The sequence below is a fragment of the Manacus candei genome, unplaced genomic scaffold (genome assembly GCF_025592945.1).
Source record: "Manacus candei isolate 608988 ecotype Guabito, Panama unplaced genomic scaffold, ASM2559294v1 h1tg000014l, whole genome shotgun sequence".
Taxonomy (NCBI): domain Eukaryota; kingdom Metazoa; phylum Chordata; class Aves; order Passeriformes; family Pipridae; genus Manacus; species Manacus candei.
In genome coordinates, this window is record NW_026138062.1 from 17,929,404 (window position 1) to 17,952,376 (window position 22,973).

The 22,973-nt window shown below is 38.1% G+C and overlaps 1 protein-coding gene across 2 annotated transcripts; it reads right to left on the reverse strand.

Moving 5' to 3' along the window:
• Positions 1-1,871: 1,871 nt before the first annotated feature.
• Positions 1,872-22,900, reverse strand: VPS36 (vacuolar protein sorting 36 homolog). 2 transcript variants are annotated; one of them, XM_051778951.1, is made up of 14 exons: positions 22,693-22,899; positions 20,930-20,998; positions 17,373-17,443; positions 15,410-15,524; positions 13,862-13,951; positions 12,463-12,549; positions 9,484-9,516; positions 9,292-9,369; positions 8,755-8,889; positions 7,805-7,870; positions 7,183-7,247; positions 6,626-6,710; positions 4,099-4,175; positions 1,872-4,015 (listed from the first exon to the last, which is right to left on the reverse strand). In XM_051778951.1, exons 1-14 carry the CDS (start codon positions 22,786-22,788, stop codon positions 3,922-3,924), a joined length of 1,161 nt encoding a protein of 386 aa, XP_051634911.1. In that variant the 5' UTR covers positions 22,789-22,899; the 3' UTR covers positions 1,872-3,921. The 2 variants fall into 2 exon arrangements, with proteins under 2 accessions (XP_051634911.1, XP_051634912.1); XM_051778952.1 differs by lacking the exon at positions 9,484-9,516 and having other exon boundaries at positions 22,693-22,900.
• Between the last annotated feature and the right edge of the window lie 73 nt (positions 22,901-22,973).

Below are 22,973 nucleotides of genomic sequence, written 5' to 3' on the forward strand. Positions count from 1 at the left end.
GTCACAGCATTTGCAGTCCAGTGGGAAAGCAGGAGACCCAGGAGCCTACCTGGTCTTTGGTCTGGAGCAGGGATACGAAGCAGGGTGGTTCCTGTCAGGTGTACCTCTCATGAGCATGTACCAACTTCCAGGCTATGGGGTTTTCTTAAACTGAAGTTGTCTCAGTCACTCCTGAAACTTTTGTGTTTCCATGTTGTTTCTGTTTTTTTTTTTTTTTATTTGAATAATACTTTAATTCTAAGCCCCAAAGAAAAATTACTCTCAAGCCTGCTGGCCAGGACAACTACCTGGGAGGTATGGCAGACAGTTGGCCCTCTGCTATAATAAAAGTATTTGAATAGATCCTTAAAGTACAGATGAATGTTGCCAACAGACATGTCTAGAATAATTTCTCATCTTGAGGACTTGTAGCTCAGTGTTGGGAGAAAAAAATGATAGTTGAGGTCTTCCTAGATGAAGATGACCTGGAACTACAGGGTCTTTTATTTCACATGAATGCCTAAAGGGCTGAGAATCAGGATGAAATGGGAGCTGCAAGAATAGGAGAAGCAACGTAATTGTTAGATTTGTCAATCTAGCTCAACAGAAAATACATTAGAGAGGGAGTTCCTCCCAGAGAAAACAATGGTTTCTGATCAAATCCACAAGTAACTTTGAATTGGCCATTCCTGCCTTTTCAGTGTGTATTTTGAAAGAACTGTCCAATTGCAAATGAGAGCCTCCCTAGTTTCTGGAAGAAGGAACTTCTACTGTTGGCAACAGGCTCCTATTGTCTCCCACTACTGTCCTCGTGAATTCAGTGACAATACTCACACTAATTTTAGAAGAAGCACAGTCAGGCTTTTTGGACAAACCATAAAAGTCCTGTTAGAAGAACTGAGCATCAAAGAGTTTAGCTAAGCAATATGCACCCGGTAATGATTATTAAAGACACACTTCTGAAGACTTCCAAATACACATATATGCATACTTTTCAGAGGAAAAAATCTGCACTTCAGATATGGTCCAGAGTAGATCCGTGTTTCCATAGGCTGAATATAATTTTCCTGAAAACAAAGGCAAAGGAGAAACGGAAAAGGTGTACAGATTCCTGAGGAGTGTTTTCCTGTCAGATATAAAAAAGCCCATGTTTTCAAATGAAAAACATAATCATCATTCAAGACTGCTCCGTAAAAAGCCAAGCACTTTCTGAGCAGACTTCTGTTCAAAGGACCATGTATTTGGGCAGCCCTGGCAAAATGAGGTAATGGTCATATATTGTGACACAAATATCCTAGGAATAATCAAACCAGGAAAGGTTCATATATGCACACTCTGTATTAAACTAGTATCATCTGTAGGAATGGCAATTCCTACATCTTCCCCTCTTCTAGAATCCTGCTAGGAAACAGGACTGGACAATGACAGTTTAGGATACTGTCATGTACTACCATGGTACTACACTCCTGTAAACATCTCGCTCCATTGTTCACCCAACAGCTGGCTCTCAGTATGGTTTCAGGTACATGATTTCTGTTGTATGTCAGCTGGGAAAACACGTTTAGATGTGCCAAACGCCTTCCCAGTGAAATGCCTGGCTTGAACTCAGACTGGTTCCCTCAGGAAAGTGGTGCTTTTGTAGACATCTGTAGCTTGACTATTCTGGCTTGGATGGATCACAGGCTACTCAGCAACAGAACCAGGGCATTCTAATTACATTTAATTCTGCCCTTAAATCAAAACTATCTTGCACCCTTTTAAGTACAAAGTGAGACGGTAAAAATTAGTTGTGCTTTAAAAACCTGCCCCATGGAACCACAAGATTTTGATGTGTAAAGGTTTTAAAGCTGCTTAAAATATTTAGAAAGAAAAAAACTCAACAGAACAGTCTGTTTAAGAAAATGTTTTAATTTTATTACTTTCTGGTAGTCATTTTCTCATGTGTCATTTTCTCATTTTCTCTAAACCAGCTATACAATTTACTCAATAGATTTCTTCTCTGTAGAAAAAGAAATCAAGAAAAAATATTGGGAAAGAAAAGCTTGACAAGGTACCATTATTGTAAATAGGCTGTATTATTATTGCTTAATTAAGATAACAAAACAGGTTGGAGGAACAGAGGCTGGGAGTTTACACTTGCCATTTCCTTTCAGGTTTTATTCTTTCTGCACAAGACATGCCCCCTTGTGGGGAGAGGTTCAGGCCCACAAACCATTGGTCTCCCATGACAGGTTTGGTATTGGGCAGAAGAGACAGTTGTCACAAAAAGCTTTTTGCATCTGGATTTCTCATTTTTCAGTCCCTCCCTAGAAGTGTCATCTTAGTGTACCTCACATTCAGTGGGTTGTGGAGAGGATGAAGAAAAGCAGCAAGCTGTAAGGCCCCCAAAGAGATGATACCAGGGGTTAACACAGTAAGAATAGTGTGGAACTGGTTCCTTTAGCTGTGTCAAATACATTAGTTTTAGCACCCTCCTGGAGCAGAGGAAAACTGCCCTAAAGAGAGCACTGCACTAAAGTTTGCTTGTGACAAGAGGACACAATTCGCTGAATCTAAATGAGCATCCTACAAACCCTAGGCATCATCACTGTAGGGATCTCTGCACTTTACTCCTTATTGGCAGGCTCTTAACCCATGTCTAAGCTATGGTAACACTGAAATAGTTCTGAAAATATTTTCAGGCTCTTATTAAAAGCCCTTTTATCCTTTTTTGTAATGTTGATTTGGCCATTACAACCACAATGCAGTTACCTATATGTTGTCCTTGCCCATACCTTGAATTAATTTTGTTATTTACTAAAAATCGTCTCTTCAAAATGCCAAAAATTTAGGTGATGTGGATCATAAACATCCACTTAACTGTTATCATGACAACAGATCTTCAAGTAGTGTAGCAACTCCACTGGAGTTATGAAAACTGAGGCTATCAAATTGCATTCAGTGTGAACACAGGGTGAGGAATACCAAACAATATCATACCTTGTGATTATTAAGCACAGGGTGATAGTCTTCTTCCTCCATTCAATACTGAAAGCATATTAATTTTCACATATGAGAGATAAGCAAACCAACTGTCTCCCCAAAACAGGTGACAGACTGATGAAACAAACAAATTATCTTTTGTAAAAACTACAAGATAAAAATGGAGCCCATTAAAGCACAGAGACTGGAAGAGTGACAAGGGGCTGCTCCACCCCACTAGAGCAGACAGAGAAAGGGCACCCAAAGTGCAACATAAATTGACAGGAAGGAGGATGGCAAGGAAAGAGAAGGGAGGAAGTCTGTGCTAACAGTGTTTCTATCTGAGCTATTAGCATAAAATATGACAAAATAAACACCATGATTTCTAGATTCACATAAAATACAATAATCTCTCCTGCAGCAAGTTCTTTCTGTATCAAAGTACAGATCCCCAAGATCCTCTCTTAGAAAACTGTTCATCACTTCAGGGAGAAAGGGTTATTCTACACTGGTTTGTTCCTTACACCTCAGTACACATTAAAGTGACTTTTCTTATCACTGCGGATACATCTGTCTGCTTTGTTGCTCTAGACATAAACAAACTGCGATTGGAGTACGCAGTAACCTGTCTTCTGGGTGCTGACCCTCATGGAAGACTACAGGGATATTCTCTCCACTCTCACTTGTGTGGAATCTTCATCTGAATTCTCTTGAAATGAGAAACTACAGAGCACATCAAATAAAATGTGAAAAATGAGAGAGTTGGCTTGAGACAATTGACATGCTTCTGACTTTGTGATTTCTATTTCCTTTCAGTTCCATGTAAGAGGATTCAGCACTTGAAATACCTGAGAACTGTAAAGCATTGCAATGTTCGTGTTTGTTGCAGCTGACTAACAAAATAAAATATTTAAGTCAGTTCTTGGAAGGATTCTGCCCTCTGCTCTCAACCGTTACATAAAAAATTGTACACAAATGACATTAGCTTTGTGTCAGAAATAAATTTGGGTAGAATCTCAAGCCTTCCACTGAATCGTCTCTGCAAAGATGGCCCATCTTTTCAGCAAGAAGCAGCCTAGAGAAAGCAAAAGAAGACATGCTGCATTAATTGAGGACAACATGGTAACTAAAGTATTAAATACAGCAATTATTACTTACCTTTCTTTGGCTAAGAGAACAGACATCCCCACCAGCTTAGCAAACTCATCAGCTGTGAGAGAACCCTTTTCAGATACCTGTCAAAAACCAAATACACAAATAAACAAACTACAGCATTAAAAGAACAACAAAGTTCTCTCAGCTACTGAATCAGGTCTAGCCTTTGGTAGCAAATCCCTTAAGAAGAAAACTAGTTTGTTTGCATTTTTAAAAAGTACAACTAATTATGACTATTTCCCCTTAAAGATATCTATTTTGTGCCTGGGGGAAATTGCCAAGTATAAAAAAGGAACATAGAAAAGAGTTAGATCTCTAAAAAAAAATGTATGGTACCCTTTTCTTTGGATTTTTTTTAAAGATGCCTTGGGATAAAATGAATGGAAAAATCAGAATAGCTCAGACAGCAGTATGCTGTCACTATAAGTATCTACACAGCCCAGCTATACTAAGTGATTCTGCAAACACCAAAGCTTAAATAAGGAAATAGAAGACCTGTTCAGAGCAGGTCATCAATGTAAAAATTGAAGTAATCTCAGGTAGAAGTGAAGAATTTGAGTTTAAAATTTAAAATATAACCACTCCTTATAGGAAAATCCCCAAACCTTAGTACTTGACATGATATTATGGCATACTAGGGGGATAAGTAAAAGCCACCATCACATTCAGTTGATACAAAGGACTGGTTCAGTCTTGGGACTCCATACTTTGGCCCCTTTGTCTCAGCCATGCTACTTAATACATGCTAAAATGAAACCTTCTCACACATGTTGGACATATGCATGTTTGAAATGCTAGATAAATATTAGATATGAAGTCTAGACTTATTGCTGCATTGAATTTCCCAGATAAACATGTTTTATTACCCAAAAATTAATTAATTCTTCCATTTCTACATTGCTGTAGATTCATGCAAACTTGTAATTCTGGATGTAGTTGCCATTTCCTGCTTCCCACATAACTGGGTGGGAAGGGGTCTATTGTGCATCATTCTCAGCAGTAGTCATTTTACAGAAACTCAGATTAAATTAGTCCTAACATGAGATTTTAGGAAGCTGGGTGATCAAATCTGAGTAATGGAAGTCAGCTATACAATTGGTGATTAATTATCTTTCCTTCCCAAACCACTACTCTCATCAAGGGTGACTTTGGATTCCTTTGACATCCATGTCATTTCCTGTCTTCACTAGCCATTCAAATCACATCTCTCTCCTGTCTGAAACCTTTCACTTCTTCTCAGAACTTAATGTATAATGTACAGTAACATGAAAGTACAGGGTGCTTTTGGCCACAAGTCTGATCTCATCTTCCTGTTCCCTTATGGGCTAGCATTCCTCATTTGAAGTCTCTCCCTTACATTTTTCTATGGAGTCAAAGTCTCACATTAGGAAAATAACAGAAAAAAGGCACTTTGGTAATAAATTCATCATCTGTTACTTTTCCCAGTTAACCTCCTTTGTTATCAAGAAAGGTTTTTCCTTTCCTTTCAAAGAGATAAGTACTCTTATTGAAGGCAACAAATATTTAGAAACCAATCAGAAAAAAAACTCTAAAACAGAGTAGGTATTTTTCTGCAAATATAAGGAAATAAACTGAAAATATTAACATATATTGAAAGATTTAAGCATTTTAGTTTTGTTAATTTAGAATGGAATCTTTTAGATGGCTATATACATTTCTCTTATCTAAAAATATTTTTGATGAGTGAAAGCTATATGGTAATAAATCATGGAAAATGCACTGAAGAGTCTACCTCATATCAAGTGAGAAGCTGTCTGCAACAGATCTACTTTTTCTCGACTGCCCAAGACAAAGCCCTCTTTGACTTTCATATTTAACCTGAGATACACTGAATTAGCCTTTTCTCAAGTGTGTGAAAATAAAAAAAATACATTCCACTGAAAAAGACACAGAAAAATGCATCAAATAATGGGATAACAGGACTTTAAAGTGTCCAGAGGCAGCAAGACCACAAAGGTTTATGACACTGAGCAATTTATACAATTTTTTTTCCTGATGAAGCTAGCTTAATTTTATACACAATATTCTCCAAGTGCTCATCACAGCAGCAAACTCAGTGCAAGATGTTACACATACAATGTACTGTTTTATGAAATAAAGCCAAAGCAAACAACTACCTATATCAGCCTTTAAGAGCTGCTTCCACTGCCTTCAAGCACATCATGTTCAGTGTCTGAAATGGGCTTCTGTTAAATTAGGTGCTCAATACCTGCCACGAATTTCATCCTACAGCACAACAGATCTGAAGGAAGGTTTTAGGTTAATAAAGTTTGAGAAGAGATGGAAAAGTGATTTATTCCTTAAAGAGAAAGCAATGACTAGAGTTATTGCCTGCACTGAACTTTGAAGATGAGAAGTGCTATTTAAGTATTGCTCTAGAAGATATGGAAGTGGAATATTTTGTATTTCAAAACCTCAAAAGGAAATTCTGTACCTCGAGTTTTTGTACCTAATGTATTTAATTTTCCCTAGTATGGTCAGAACACTGAAGGAAATGAAGTACACTTACTGTTTCTAAAGCAGAAGCTACCATTTCCTCTTCATTATGAGACTGGAGTTCAATCACCATCACACCACTGTCAAATATCCGAAGCCTAAAATCAAAAAAGAGAAGCAAAGTAACTAAAAACCCCGTGCACATCACCTATGGTCACATTTCTAATGCATCCACACCTATAACCACATTACAAAAGGGGAAAAAAAAATCCAACCCCCCCCAAACAAAAGCTGTAAAATGAACTTAAGCTTAATAGCATCTTCAAAATCTAAACAGACTGAAAAGACCGGACTATATGTCTGGTCTTGGTTAAACCCTTTTCCCAGTCTGAAAAAATTGTATTGGAAGTGAAAAAAATAATGCCTTCCTAGTGAAGTGAGCCATAGCTAAAAACTAGTACTTTGATGTAAAGTGGATATTGGTGCATACAGCAGCATCCTTTAAGCAAAGAATGTCTTTGTAGTAGATTTTTGTTGCTGTTGTATTTTTTTTTAAAAGGTAAAATATTAAATCATCATGGTCTGACCTCTGAGTGCCATGTTCCATAAATAAATCTGTAAAGCTCTTACCTTATTGGCAATTTCAGTGATTCCAGCATTTTACAAGCATTTACTAAATCTTCTGGTGACAGCAACTATTAAAATAGTAACACATATTTATTCACAGCTTGCATTTCAAGTACACAGTACAACACCAAAACAAACAGTTTTAATAACTACAGCTATAAAATACACCAGGCCACACTTATTGTTAATTTTCTTCCTTTCTTTTGTGCAGTCTATTTTCTTGGCTTCTATGCTGCTTTCTGTTCCTTTATTATGTGTTCTATAATAATCCTTTTGCCTTGTTTACAGAAAGAATTGTTGTATTTTGTAAAAAAAACTCCAAAACATTCACCATTCTTTAGCAGTTTCTCTCCTTTAAGTTTTCTTTTCAGATAAGGATGGATTTTTCCTTTTACACAGTATTATAAAAAGCAGCACACATTATCACAACTAGTAAAGGATACGTAAATATAACATGGAAGAAGGAGAAAGGTAAAAACAGCCTAATTTTAATAAAAGGCTGATCGCTTCTTGCTTTTAGACAGGTAGAATGAGCAACTGTTAGGGAACATTTTTACCCTTTTTCTTTAATCACCTTATCACTAAAGTACATTTTATAAAATATTTAATAAAAGCAGTTTCTCACCTCTAACCCTCGCGCACGATTCACCAGACAGTACACTTCCGTGAGCGACATGATCCCTCCTCGTTCCTGTGTTAAGCATAAGGCTGGTAAGAGCAAAAGCATTAATCCAGTAAACACAGTATCTCTAGTCGTATGTGACTGATTCAACAGGTGAAACACAGGAGCTATGTGATGGGCCTGAATGGAGAAAACTAAAGAGGTAAATCGTGTCTTTCGCTAATCAGTTTAAAATACTAAACAGTAACACTACACCCAAAGACTGTGAATTACTTTGCTTTTAAAGCAAAGAATAAATGTACGAAACAGGAACAAGAAATTGCAATATGTAAATCTATCAATCAATTTACCATTTTTACTTTTCAAACAAACTCAGTTTTCCATTCTGATCACAGTAGGCAGCACACAGTTTTCACAAAAGTACTGTAATATATATGTTTTTCAGAAGGAACAGCCTTTTAAGTTGCAACATGAAATCTAACTTTTTGGTGAGAATCCTGAATTCTGTAATAGCTTCAGATAAATTAAACCAGGAGATATTACTAAGGGCACATAATCTACTTAATAATTCTGTCTTATATTTGCAAAATATGTAAATTTTAAGCAGTTTAAAGACTTATTACTTGTATTTTCAGTCAGTGTCATTTCACTTTATTTTAAAAACGTTATATTCTGCAGCAAGGGATGAATGCAGGGCTGTTCAAATAGAAGAAAGAGCACTTGTACAACTTTTTAAGTCTCACTGATATTTTGTAAATAGAAGAATTCTGCAAATTCTTACTTATATTTAAACATTCAAAAAGAGGATATATATTCCTTCCATAAACATTGAATATGAGGCTGTGCCGCAAGATCTGAGACTTTAAAAAGAGGCACAGCACTACAGCCCAAACATGTTTCCATTGAAATTCAGCAACACAGAGAAAATGCTGGTGCAAAATGAAGTACTTTACCTCTAATGGTGTCTGCAGTATTCCAGCTAGTTGCTTTGCCAGTTGCATGTGGTACTGTGTACCCGATCCATACGTTTCCCTAGTAACTGGATTAGCTATACCCATACTCAGTAGATAGGACTTGAACCTAATAGTCTGAAAGAGCAAACAAATAAATTTACAAGTACATCAGCTAGTGAATGATACTGGTTTTTAAAAGTCTTTGATTTTATTACTATAAGTAGTTTTAGTGAATAAATCCGTAAGTTTACTACCAAAAAAGTAAATTGCTAACAAAGAGAAGGCAAGACTTTACACAATTTTTTTTTGACCAGCAGAGGTCAAAAAATAGAAAAAAATACACAAAATCAGTAAAATCCTTGCGTTTAAGAAGCATTAAAAGAAAAATTAACACTAAACAAATAAATTCTATAAGGGACCAAAACACAAAGAAACCAACCAGGAAGTGGTTTTTATTAACATTAGATGGACTAAATGGATAGCTTTTTGCTTGTCATAGGCACATTTCTGTTAACTTTAAAAATGAAATTCATTTACCTCATCCTCGGTAATGTCACCTTGTTTTTCTTTAATCTTATTAGCTATTGACTTGGATAACTCCACCATTTCCTTAGCCTATCAAGAAAGACACATAGATAAGTCAACTTTCAGTTCAACAGAGAAAAGCATGCTTGAAACTGAGAAAACAAGCATAAGTCTACTTGGACAAGTGACACATGCCATACATACCTTCTCCATTAGTTTGCTAAGATCCTCAAAAGCCTGAAACAAAAAGCAGACAGTGCAGATCAGTGTAATTTATCTTCATGGATACAGGAAGTTGCCATTGTGCATCTATCCAAGCTGTTCATAAGAGCTGCTATCCCTTTAGGTTAGTATGTTACAGTATGATATATCATATATAATTTGTTGATGCATCTATTTTATGTTAGGTCTTTTAACTAAAATAAACATAAACAACAGAGAATGAAGAAGAGAATCAAACAATTGCACATTTTTCCAGTATGCAAACAGTAGTTCAATATGATTTATGAAGTCCACAATAGGAAGGAACAATGAGATACTGAGAAAAGATTAAACTGTTGAAGTTTATTATGCTCTCGTATAAGCTGGGGGAATGTTTCTTGGTGATGATGGCAAGTTTTCTTCCACCAGGTAACTCTCTCAAGGAGATCTATTGTTTCTGGCAGCAAGCCAGATGTAAATATACAGATGTACTCCTCTGGACAAGACAATTTTACTTTAATGAGTAGATGTTACTAAGTTAATAAGAAACAGTAATTTCAAGTGAGCAAGGAAGAGGGTGTATGTTTTCATGTGTATGCTTAACTGAAGGGACAAAACCTCTAAAAATGTGTGGCAACATCTCTTCATTTGAATATCACAGTAAACTGCTATGGTCTCAAATACAACTCCAACAACAGCACACAAAGGGTATTTTAGGCTTAAATAAAACATATTTTAAAAATAGCTGAAAGTATACTGAAATTCAAAACTTTTAGTAATGAAAACCAACTAGCTTTAAAAAAATTCATGTTTAAAAAAAAAAAAAAAGACCTAACAACTCCATTAATGCACCTATATTAACAATTGACTCTCTGTTCTCCCATCCTCATCAACACACATTCAGCATCCCCACTTGCTTCTCTCAAACATGACAACATGTCCAGGTGGTCAACCTTTTCAAACAATCTTTTTTGAACATCTGATCTGAGAAAAAAATTCCCGAACCTTTTCAGCTAAACTTTGCCTGACAGCAGCACCAAGCCCTCCAGCCACAAGAAAAGAAGGCTGTTCAGTTAGAGTATGTCAAATGACCAGATGCCTATCTTGCCTACAGCTTCTAGTCACTGCTTCTGTGTTATTCCTGGCTCATTCTGACTAATCCCCCACTAGAAAGACACATTTTAGCACATTTTGACTCAGTTGTTCCCATCTGCATTTAGGTGCCTTACTTAGAAGCTTATTGGTCTGAGACTGAACATGCAAACAAGAAAAGGAGATGCTTCTAGGAAGGGACAGGGTTTGCTTTTGATCTGAACACCTCCTAATGGTTGCCAGTGTTTCTCCACTGACTGGAGAAGTTCAGCCTCTTAAGACTTGGTACCTGAGTTAAATGTCCGAAGTTCAAGGTTCAAGGGCAGAAAAGAAAATATACCACTGTAGAACAGTAATTTACCACTATGAGAACAAGAGCTTCTCTTTGGAGTATTTCTTCACTCCCTAATCTGCCAAATTCAGTAATTTACAATAGATTTCCCAATCTCTCATGTAAATCACTGTCCTTCTACTGTACTTGTAAATGGTATCAACAATAAGTTTTCTACCAAGGCTTTTCCCATCTTATTTCTAATCTCTATACCTGCATGAAAACATCATTCATGAAAAGAACCCTTGATTTAGCTAAATAAAGAGCACGGCTGTGTCTAACTCCTCCTCTGCCTGACTCACAGAGGGCAGGTCTGGAAACAAAGGGGAATGTGCACACACCTAACAGGAACTTCCTCAGATAAACAAAAGGCTAAAGAACTGGATTCTTATCAGCACTGAACAGCAGATGCAGGAAGCCTTTTCCTGGAAGCCAGGGCACTATTTTTTAAATTAAGTCATTTATAACATTTAAAGCTGGAGGAAGGCAGGATTTTACAAGTCACAGTTTTCCTCTGTTCATACAACACATACAAATGGATTTCTTTTAGTCTCCGACAAAGCTACTAAAGGAAAAAATAAGCAGACAATACCTTTTGAACTATATACACATGCATGTAACCACAATACCTTTTGAACTACACAAAACTTCATTCATTACATTCCTCACAGACAGAAAGTAAAAACGTTTAATGCTACCAGTATCAGAAACAGCACATGGCCTGCAAAGGTAAAATCATTTTCTTGGGTATTAGATTAGGGAATGGCCTTTTTTCTCATGGCACGTTGAATCCCATAGAGCTATGCAACAAGAACAGATCTGTTGCATGTTGTTTATGAGTATTTCTGTATTAATCTCTACCACCAAGCAGAATCAGACTATTTTTGAGGATATTGCTTTCAGGTATATGTGAAGAAATTAAATGTCTGTTGTCCATCAGTAATGATATCTGGAATTCAACTATTGTGCTGTTTCTAGGGAAAAGGATGGTCTCTATCTAGCCCAGGTGTTTTGCAAAATATACTTGTACTGTCTTGTCAATGCCTGGACTCCAAATCATTTTACTGTAATCATAATCCTAAATCTAACTTCTAAAACAATTACTATGTGTAAGATGAAAACCTAACTTCACCACAGTTATGCTTGGACCAGCATATTCTTAATATGTATTAAATTCTCAACTGAAACCAAAATTAGTGTTAAAAAAAAAAACCAAGGAAAGAAACCCCCCCTCAGACACGTATAGACTCTTTCTAGACATGTATTTGTGTTCTTTCCCTGAAGAACAGTCACTGAACTCAGATTTCTAATTCTACCAAAACTAATTTTATAAATAGACACTTAGTTTCAAAGAACAGTCTTACTGAAAGGAACTGTTTAAGTTACATTGACAAGCCAGTTAAACAAAGTAAGTAAATGTAAATAATACATTCAATCGATTCAGATTTCTCAACAAAAAGAAATGAATAGTCTCAGATGCTCCTGCCCCTAAAAGAAAGTGTGAATGAATGTAAATGGTTCAGACAGGTGGCTGACCTTGAACATTCAGAAGTACCTACCTCGGAAATGTTTTTGTCAGTCTCTTTTCTTTTTTCCTCTAATTTCCTTTCAATCCCTACAATTCCTACAGCCCTTATTCTTCCTGCCTAAAAAAAAAAAAAAGAAGGAATCAAAATAGGAAATCTTAAATTTTCTCATCTGCCTCGCTGTGAAAATTAGAGGACAGGAAATGTTCCCCCAAAGAACAGATATCATTCATACAGTATTTAATACATTTCTTGACAGTATTTTTTTAAACCAGAGTGAAAAAAAATCCCAATAAGTGTGAAACATGTACAAATTTGCTATACTAGACAGAAAATTACAATATTATATTGAAGTTATTAATATGAAGAAATTTAATAGCCTGATCCAGACAGAGTATTCCCACTCATCTCAATTGTAGCCTCCCGAGTCCATGTGAACACACATTACTAGAGCTGTGGAAATGCCTGAGTGTATCTCTAAATATGGTTACCTCAAGAAATCAAGCCTGAAGAAACACAGACATAGAAACACAATGCTGAGTGCAGTCTAATTTACCTTGCTGAGAAGTATCAGCATGGAGGTGATGGTGAAACTTTTACTAGATACCAAATGTGTCTTATAAGGGCTGGTATTAAGTACCAGTGGTGCCAGCCCTCAAATCTCTGACTGCAAGGCTTAGCACTGGTGTTAATGAGCTGCTATGACCTAAGAACAAGAGGTAAGGTATTTTCATTAGATTCTTCATGCAGGGTACAGGTTTCCCCATTAGTCCAAATGCAATTGTGCTTATAGGTACTACATTTGCCAAGGAGTACCAATGGGATTTGACACTGAACAATTTTTATATCATTTTATTCCATTCATACAGTACTATATGTCCATATATGCAACATATTCATATAGAGGAACAACATCTACATGCTTATCAGAGTTTATAACCTAGAAGTATGCAGACAGATAAAGAGGGTAATCTAACCACTTAACATTTTCCATAACAACTGTCCATTTAGAATATTCATTTAAACCAAATATACATAGGTTTCAAAGTTACATATTATATATTTGATATCCAGTCACAAAAAAAACCCCAGAAATTGCAATTAAGACTAAAAATCTTGCAGCTTCATTAGATGTCTCATGTTGAATAAAATTATATGCAAGTAGATATATTACATTTGCATAACTATGTGTATGCATGTCTGATCAACTACTCTAGTCTAAACAAACTCAAGAGAGGCCGCTATGTTCTATCAGGTGAAAACTACAAAGTAGAAACTAATTTATACCAGCGAAGAAATAGGCAAAGTAAAGCTGAATTCCCACGTGCTCATCATGTTGGTTAGAGAGGCATGCTGGATGCAGTATAGGGGGGCAGCAAGAAATGGAAACAAGAAATTACATACAGATGCTGCTCAGAAGCTCTGCACATACCTGTGTATCCTTGTTAACTTGCATGGCTTGACCAGTAGGCATGCTCTCCCATCTCCTTTGTGTCATTTCTTCTGATAATCGCCTATAGAACTGCAAACATTAGAGAGTGACAACAGACATTCCATAAACTGTGCAGGGTACCTCTGGGTATTTTTAGCATCCCGGTGGTAGATAAAATAAACTTCACTATAAGATAAAATGTGGTAACACCTACATACCCATAGTACAACATCCATTATCTGGAAATTCTTAATGTCCAGTCTTCAAAAATACACATATTAGAGTAGGAACAATGTAATCACTAGTTCAACTCATATAAGTATTTCTATTGTAAAATATTTCTTTCAGATATTCAAAATGTTCCAAACCATGCTAAAGTTAAAAATGTCGAGGTTCCCTCAAAGGCATGCTTTTTAAAGGAAGGAAAGTTGAACAATCCAATCACTACTGATCTGTTAATTCAACAATATAAAAACAACCACACAGATCAATTACACTTATATGTTTATTGTTAATACCAGAAGGTGGCATTAGTTAAATACTTAAAACTTAGTGTATCCCACTGACCAATAAATAGAAAGAAAATCTATTCCATTCTTATGGTTGTTCAGGTTCACAGGAAAGTGTTCTGAAGTCATAAAGAAAAGCTGGGGTGTAATTGATATGCTTGGAACCAGTAAGCATAGTAAATTTAATTTTCAGACACAAAACTAACATTAAAATAAATAAGATTATGATTAGGCAAAACATCTATACAATTACAACTATGCATAAATCTACCGTTGTTAATCTGAAAACTGCTCATAAAGAAATGAAAGTGAGTCTGATCACACACATGCATTTATAAGGCATTTTTAATTACTTCGAGTTGAAAATCTGATTTTCTGTAGTGATCAGGTACAGCTTTTTTCATTGTTTGAAGTTAAAGTTCTCAGTCTCTTCGAATGAGGATCTTACACTGTGAAATTTCTTTACAGAGTGTAATTTCTTTGTCTTTTAGGATGAGACTTGTTTTAAAAATATATTAAAATTTTCTTAGAATGCTCAGAGCCTTTGAGGTTTGGTGTTAGGTAAAAAAAGAAGTTTTATAAAGCATAAAATGAAAAATTCTGAGGCAACAAAAAGTGTTCAGCAATAAAAATAGAGAGATGACTAAGTTGTCTGATTCCTGTTCAGTAGAGAGGTAGCTACACAGAAACATCTTTTACTCTGTTAAACATTTAACAGATTTCAGAGATGTCATTTTGGAAAATCCTGTGTCCAATTTACTAGATTAAAAAAAAGAAGTATAAGATTATACTAAAACCACTGAAGTAAGGATAAAGCCTAATAATGGCTCTTGACATTTTTTGAACTCTATTTGCATCATTTAACCAAAGTATTGAATAAGGAAGACTTATAATGTTTGTCTTCCAAAAGGATGTACTGAAAAAGCTCCACCTCAAAAGTAAACACAGAAAGATCACGGAAAATTATCACTAACACAGCAAGAGGAGAAAAGCATGTCCAAATATCTGATGTGCTTGGCTTGCATGGCATAAAACTTACCTCAATCTGCCCATGTTCTTTGAAAGAAAGCTTGATATAGGAATATTTGCTGCTTTGGAATGGACCAGGCTCTTTGTTTGAAGAAGCAGGGTGAAGATGAACTACTATTTTGGCACTAAGAAAAAGGTAAAGGAAAGAGAAGAAATCTCTGTAATATCTAAAAAAATTATTTCTACAATCAAAGTTAACCATTTCATCAAAACCTCTTTTAACTTTATCTCACATAAAGAGCTAAAGTGCGTGAACAAATGCTTTACATTTGTCCATCAACATTTAAATATTTTGACTAAGCAGATCTTGCATAAAAACTGCTATACCATCTGAAACAGCAATATCTCACAAATTTAAAATGTACCTACCACCAGTTTTTCAGAAATAAGCACAACGAATTTTAAAATTTCAAGTAATAATTTCTGACAGATTTGATTGTTGTCATTCCATTTGTCAGTAGTTATTGCAAGTTAAAAGCCAAAATACACTATCTTTGCCACAGGAAAACAGAAGGTCTCAATTTTATGTTTAACCTATTCCACTGGCATATGTCACTTGTGAACACTGTATGTGAATTTGTCCAAAACCAACATTCAAAGGTAACATGCATGGAAATAACAGTCTAAAATGACACCACCAAAACAAACTTTCAGATAATATTATTTTAGGAACATTAACAGACTCCTATCACAACATGACTGCAAGCCGGCCATTCCCATCTCGTTTTCCTGATACTCTTTGCATTGGTCCATATTTACTTGACTTCTCCAGCATTAGTGAATTATCTGATTTCTTCTGGATATCCTCAGCATACCAAACCGACTGTAGGCTGAAAGCAGATGCCAGCTATGTATATATTTTTCCAGTTAATGTTTTTTCTCTTTTTTCTTGTGAAACTTAGAATCATAGAATCATTTATGTTGGAAAAGACCTCTAAGATCATCAAGTCCAACTGTTAACTGAGCACTGCCAAGTCCACCAATAAACCATGTCCCCAGGCCACATCTGCACATCTGTTAGATACCTCCAGGAATGGTGACTCCACCACTTCCGCAGGTAGCGTGTTCCAGTGCTTGACATCCCTTTGGGTGAAGGAGTTTTTCCTAATATCCAACCTAAACCCTCCCTGACACAACTTGACACAATTTCCCCTTGTCCTGTCACTTGTTACTTGAGAGCAATAAGGTCTCCCCGAGTGTCCTTTCTCTAGGCTAAAGAACCCCAGCTCTCTCAGCCGCTCCTCATAAGACCTGTGCTCCAAACCCTTCACCATCTTTGTTGCCCTTCTCTGCACACACTCCAGCACCTCAATGCCTTTTTGAAGGGGACTCAGAATTGAACAAAGGATTCAAGGCGTGGCCTCACCAGTGCTGAGTACATGGAGATATTCACTGCCCTGGCCCTGCTGGCCACACTATTCCTGATACAGGTCAGGATGCCACTGGCTTTCTTGGACACCTGAGCACACTGCTGGCTTATACACTCCTTTATACACATACCTACTGAATTAGTTATTCACTCACTGGAAACGCTTGAGTTCCTTCTAAGCATCACTAGCATTTCCATGCCCAAAATCAATCATACAGTTATGAAAAGTCATATAATATGGAATCTGTCAAAGTTGCTATTCTCAAAGAGTTCTGTGGCACAAAGGACTAATATTAGCTTTCAAATTTAGATCCAACAAAATCACTGTTGTCATTTATGACTAATCAAATAATAATGGCATGCTAAAACATATACTCATTCGTGATTACAAGACAGTTATCTAACAAATCACATCAAGCAGTGCTTCGTCATGACTCTCTTACACATCTGACCTCAAATGAGGAAAGCAGGTCATTGTGGCTGTCAATCTGAAAATTTAGATTGCAAATGGAACTTACCACGAATTAATATATAATATTGGGTACCTCACATAATATGCATATGCAAAGTATTTATCCGAAAAGGACTGCGACAACCACCTTACCTTTTTCCTATCCCGGATGATTGCTCTTCAATAAATACGATCTGAGACAGAGGTACAGCAATGCAGCGCTCCTGGAACAAACAACACAAGCATAAGTGAAATTAAAGCTATATCCTGACTACTCATTCTCTAAACCCAAGTGTTGTCTTTCCCCACTTCACAGACAGTACGGATCTCTACAGGTGCTGCCTGAGGCACTCGATATGAAATATGATGGTAACAATAGAAACAATCTATTAAAGAGAAATACATGTAGAAAAATAACATAAAACTGAAACTGAGTTCTAGTCAATAAAAAAAACAACCAACAAATTTAAGTGTCAGTGAGTCAACTTTAAAAACTTAAAGTAGATTCATAAGTGGACTAAGATCTGAAGATTTGTTAAATTTCCAAGTTCAAAATTTAAACACTAAAACTGACCCACTACTGCATCTTATCCCTGTAGGTGCACAATACCCATAGGTTCTTAACATTTTTGCACTGATTTTATTTGGGAGCTAAAACAATATCCAAAATCAGCAGCCTTCTAAATGTTGAATCTCTGAAACACTAGACTACTGTCTGAGTGCAATAGGAATTTTTCCATTTATCCTACATTGAAGGACTGAATCCAGCGCTTGAAGCATTTCAACACACATTTACTGGACTGTGCTTTAGACAAAACAAAGAAGAGCAAGAAATAAGACTGTATCCATCTGTTAGAGACTAAACTAAAATATGCATCTGAGACAGAAATTGCTACGGGAATGATTCAAAGCATCTAAGTAGGTGCCTGGTCTTGTTTTTGTGAACATCCTTTGGGGAACATAATTTTCCACACAACAGCTTGATGAGTGACACAGTCACACAGAATAAAGGAAACACAGGTTGTATTCCCTCTTTGGACCTCTCTTTTCCACCTGCCATGAGGGTGTGCCTAGCACCACTTTACAATGAACACCATAAGAGGGGCCTCTCAACCCCTACTACCAAAATTGTTCCTCTTTACATGGAATAATTAAATAACCATTACATTGGAGATCAGGTAAGTATACATGAAGGAACTCCAACTAATAAGTAGATCTCTTATTGGCAAAAAGCATGGGTTGTACTTCCTGTTCTTAAAAACTCTTTATGCAAAGTTACCCAGATTCTTCTATGACTCCAGTTTCTATAGCCATTATGTAGAACAGTTACTGTTTGTAAAACACCCACAAAATTCTGGACACCTTAAAGACACGTGATATGATACTTCTGTTAAAAAAACTATTTGAAAACAACAAAAAGTTCAACTATATATAGCATGCACGCTGTCAAAATGATTGATTCATTTAGTTCACATCTAGAAAGTTATGAACTCACTGTAAGTACAAGGGCTTACAATGACTCCTTCCTCATTAGAGAACTAGACAAAGGAATACAAAAATAGAAATGTGTTAAAAATGCTGTGTGTTTATTTGGAAATCTTTTTTCTAATGTCTCACGCTCACAGTATGCATGATTTTATCATTTAAAATGCTGTACAAAACATATCTATGTAACAAATACTACAGAATTCCTTTTTTTTTTTTTTGAAATCACTGTATTTTCTATCCTGTTCAACTGTAGATGGTATATAGAAACAGCACCTGTAAAACACAGCTGTCTGTGTTTGTAAGAAGGTTTGCTGTGTTCACCTCAGGATAAGTGCCCCATTTATTATTAAAGTTTGCTGACACAATAGAAGGGGACTCTCTCTACAAGTTTATTCCAGGTAAGCTAGCTAAGGTTTCTAAGTCTGATATTACACCACAGCTGAGCTTAGGCAACAACTCACCATGAAAATAAAAGGACACTGTGCTCCCCATGTTTCAGCTGCGAGAGCCCAAAAATTAGTCAACTTTCTGTACCACACTAACAAAGTTAATTACATCTCCATAATCAGAACTGGGTAACTTTTGTCAGCCTCCGGGACATGTTTTTGCCCCTTCTTTTAATCAAGCCTGGAGCTTGTCAGAATCTTTGCTCAGTTAAAGTAGTTAAAATAATTTTTTTTCCTTATTCTCCAGGGTTCTCCTCTGCTGATTTAGGAAATTCAATGATCTTGAAAGAGTACAGGAAATCGTGTGGCCTAGGAGCAGAGGGAGAAGTTGGGAAAAAGAGAGAGATGTCACTCTTTTGTTGGAAAGGATAGAATACGGATATGATAAGTTCTAAGAGTTGCTGAAGTCATAATGTCTAATGTTACTTCAAGCAAGCAAAAAGTCCAAGTGAGAAGATTAGAAGCAGTGCATGTTGCAGTACGTGGTCACCTCTCAAAAAGAGATGCTGATGAAGAAATAAGAAGTGATTAACACATCGTTTAGCACAAACTCATGTAGACTGTGGAAAAAGCACAGTTAATTTATACAGAACAGCTCACAAAACGGACAATCAACTCCTGACTTGTGAACAGTAACCCCACCCTGGGCATTTTGAGACATTTGTACTAAAAATACTTCTGCTATTCCTCCAAACAACCCCTAGAGAAAAAACACATACTGTTTTGCCAGATTTAAGAACATTCTTGGTGACACTGCCTTCAGAAGGCTCTTAGTAGCTACCTGCTTTGGAGCAAGGATGTGCATACTTGGTAGGGAAGAGCCATTGGGTGAGAGAGGTGCTTGTGCTACCCTTGCACAAAACCAGCCCAGTAGAATATAATTCGCCTTTGAAAAGATGTCACCTGAATGTGCTGTCTAAACTTTGGCTTCCAGGGTTAAATTTCTAAATTACTGTGTCCAAAACAAGCATAACCCAACTTGGTCTGACGACTTCAACTTCTCCTTCAATTGCACCTATAGTGTGGTGCATGTTTCACAGCCTATGTTTAGAGCTTTGTATGTTTGTAGTTTTTCTCACTCACTTCCAGCCTGCAATCTCAGGTTCTGGGTTGATGATACAAAGCATTCAGCAGCAATGTTACCACACTGTAGTTCTGATAGTGCTACTTAACCTTGGACTAACTGTCCACAGCAGTACAGACAAATGTTCTGGCTTACTGAAGAGACGGTTCAGCACAGGAACCGGCAGCTGGGAGGGCCAGACCTGTGCAAAATAATACTGCCACCAAACACATCCTATTATCAAATCACAGTCGTGGACTATATGGTGGGAGCAGAAGACAGGGAAACTTGAACTTGAAACCAATGAGGAAGAAAAGGTCTTCCTAGACAAGGAGCATGGGAGAGAACTTCATGTTATGATTTGCCTGACACATTGAACTTCAGTCCCAAAACCAATGTTTTTTACTGCATGATACCAGGCTCTTTGCTCCTTTATTTTTGTGCCAAAGAAAAGGAAAGTTTACAGGATTCATTCACATCCCTTCTCATGTCTGTGTGGTTATTTTATTAAAGCAGAACTGGGTCAAAGAACTTTCCTCTACATAATTTTCTTTCCACTGTGAGCCAAAAAATTGACTATACTTGTAAAAGAAAACATGCACAAAGGAAGGAAAAATCTCCTCTTTGTGTGCAGTCTTTTCATTGCAAGCTACTTGTAGTTTATGACGGAATTTACAGCTGAATGACATACAGGAGACAAAAGTGGGACTTACATGATTCTTCTGATCCCTCCAGATCAGTCTGTGCGTGCTAAGCAGTAAAACTCCACTATCAAATTTCACCTAAACCAGAAAAATAAAACAGATCAACAACAAATTTAACCGGTAAGTTGCATAAATACTGATCTTGGAAACATTACACCTTACTAGACATAACAATCAGATTCAACAAGCCAATATTTTGAGAACACCTCCCCTTTTTTCAGAAATCAAAATACATGAAGTTTAGGAAACAATGGAGAAAATAAGTATAAAGGGATCAGATAGATATACACAAACTTCCTTTTTAATGGATATAAACTTTGTCCCCTGGAAATCGTAAGGGATCCCCCCTCCATATACTGTGCAAGATATACAAACACTTAAACAACCTACTAAGAAGATGCTACACACAGTCTGAAATCTTCCATTCTATCACATAGGAGTATTGCTTCTATCCATCTTACTGTTGAAAAGCTCTTTATTCATCAGACAGCAAACAGTATGTGGAAAATCTGTGCTAGCAAATTGCTTCCTACTTGTAAAATCTGATGCACACTTTTACAGCTTTCTGTGAGAGTGCACAACTACTGTGGTGTGGAAAATGGAAAGATCTAGAGTCGTTCCAGCAGTAAAACGAAGCAATAAGCAGGCTGGCTCAGACAAGTGAAGGGTCAGTCCCTTGATGACCAGAGCACCAGTGCATTTTACAGCTACCAGGACAACTCCAGTGTGAATTGTACATCAGGCCCCGTACATGACACCAAAGTCACTGTGTAGGGCAACACAGGGAAGGCTCGGCCCTAACAGCTCGAGCAGTGGACAGCGCTTTGTGACAGCAATGCCAGCACACCCTGTGGGGCTCCCAACCCTCCCTCCATGTAGCACACACTGCCCAAGGCCTTTCTCACAGAATCATAGAATCAGTTAGGTTGGAAAAGACCTCTGAGATCATCGAGGTCAACCCATGACCCAAAATCATGTCACCTAGACCATGGCACTGAATGCCATGTCCAGTCTTTTCTTAAACACCTGCAGGGACAGTGGCTGCACCACCATTCCAACATCTAATCACCCTTTCTGTGAAGAAACTCCTCCTAATGTCCAACCTAAACCTCCCCTGGTGCAGCTGAAGGCTACGTCCTCTTGTCCTCTCACTAGTTACCTGGGAGAAGAGACCGACCCCCACCTGACTACAACCCCCTTTCAGGTAGTTGTAAAGAGCAACAAGGTCTGAGCCTCCTCTTCTCCAAGCTAAACAACCCCAGCTCCCTCAGCTGCTCCTCATCGGACTTGTGCTGCAGACCCTTAATCAGCTCCATTGCCCTTCTCTGGACACGCTCCAGCACCTCAATGTCCTTCCTGAATTGAGGGGCCCAGAACCGGACACAGGACTCAAGGTGTGTCCTCACCAGTGCCGAGTACAGCGGGACAATCACTGCTCTAGTCCTGCTGGCCACACTATTGCTGATATAGGCCAGGATGCCACTGGCCTTCTCGGTCACCTGGGCACACTGCTAGCTCATGTTCAGCCTGGAACTCCGCCCTAACAATCTCCTCACAGACATAAACCCCGCCAGACCCTGGTGCAGAATGTCCTCCCACACCCCCGACCGATGCTCCGCCAGCAGCCCAGGCCCTCACACCCCTCATATCGCGCCCTCGCTCGACACCACCCACACTCACGGCCCTGCCGCCCCCTCGCCCGGGGCCCGCGGCCTCCTCCCCACCCGGGCTCTGCCGCGCCGCCAGGCACAGCGCGGGGCCGCCCCCGTCACCTTCTCCTCCCCGTCGCTGAGGCGCACGCCGCGCTGCTGGACCACCAGCGTCTCCCCCAGCTCCAGCAGCCCCGTGGTCCACGAGAACCTGTCCATAGCCGCCCTTCCCTTCGTCGATCCCACCGAGCTGCGGCGGCCGCTCCCCGCCCGCAGCCGCCAGGCGCGTCGGCACCGCGCGCGGCCGACCCGCGCCCCCTGGCGGCGGCTCGGGGAGCAGCCGCCATGTTCCCCCGCCGCGTGGCGGAACGGGAAGGCAGCGCCCGCTCCTCCCTCCCACTCGC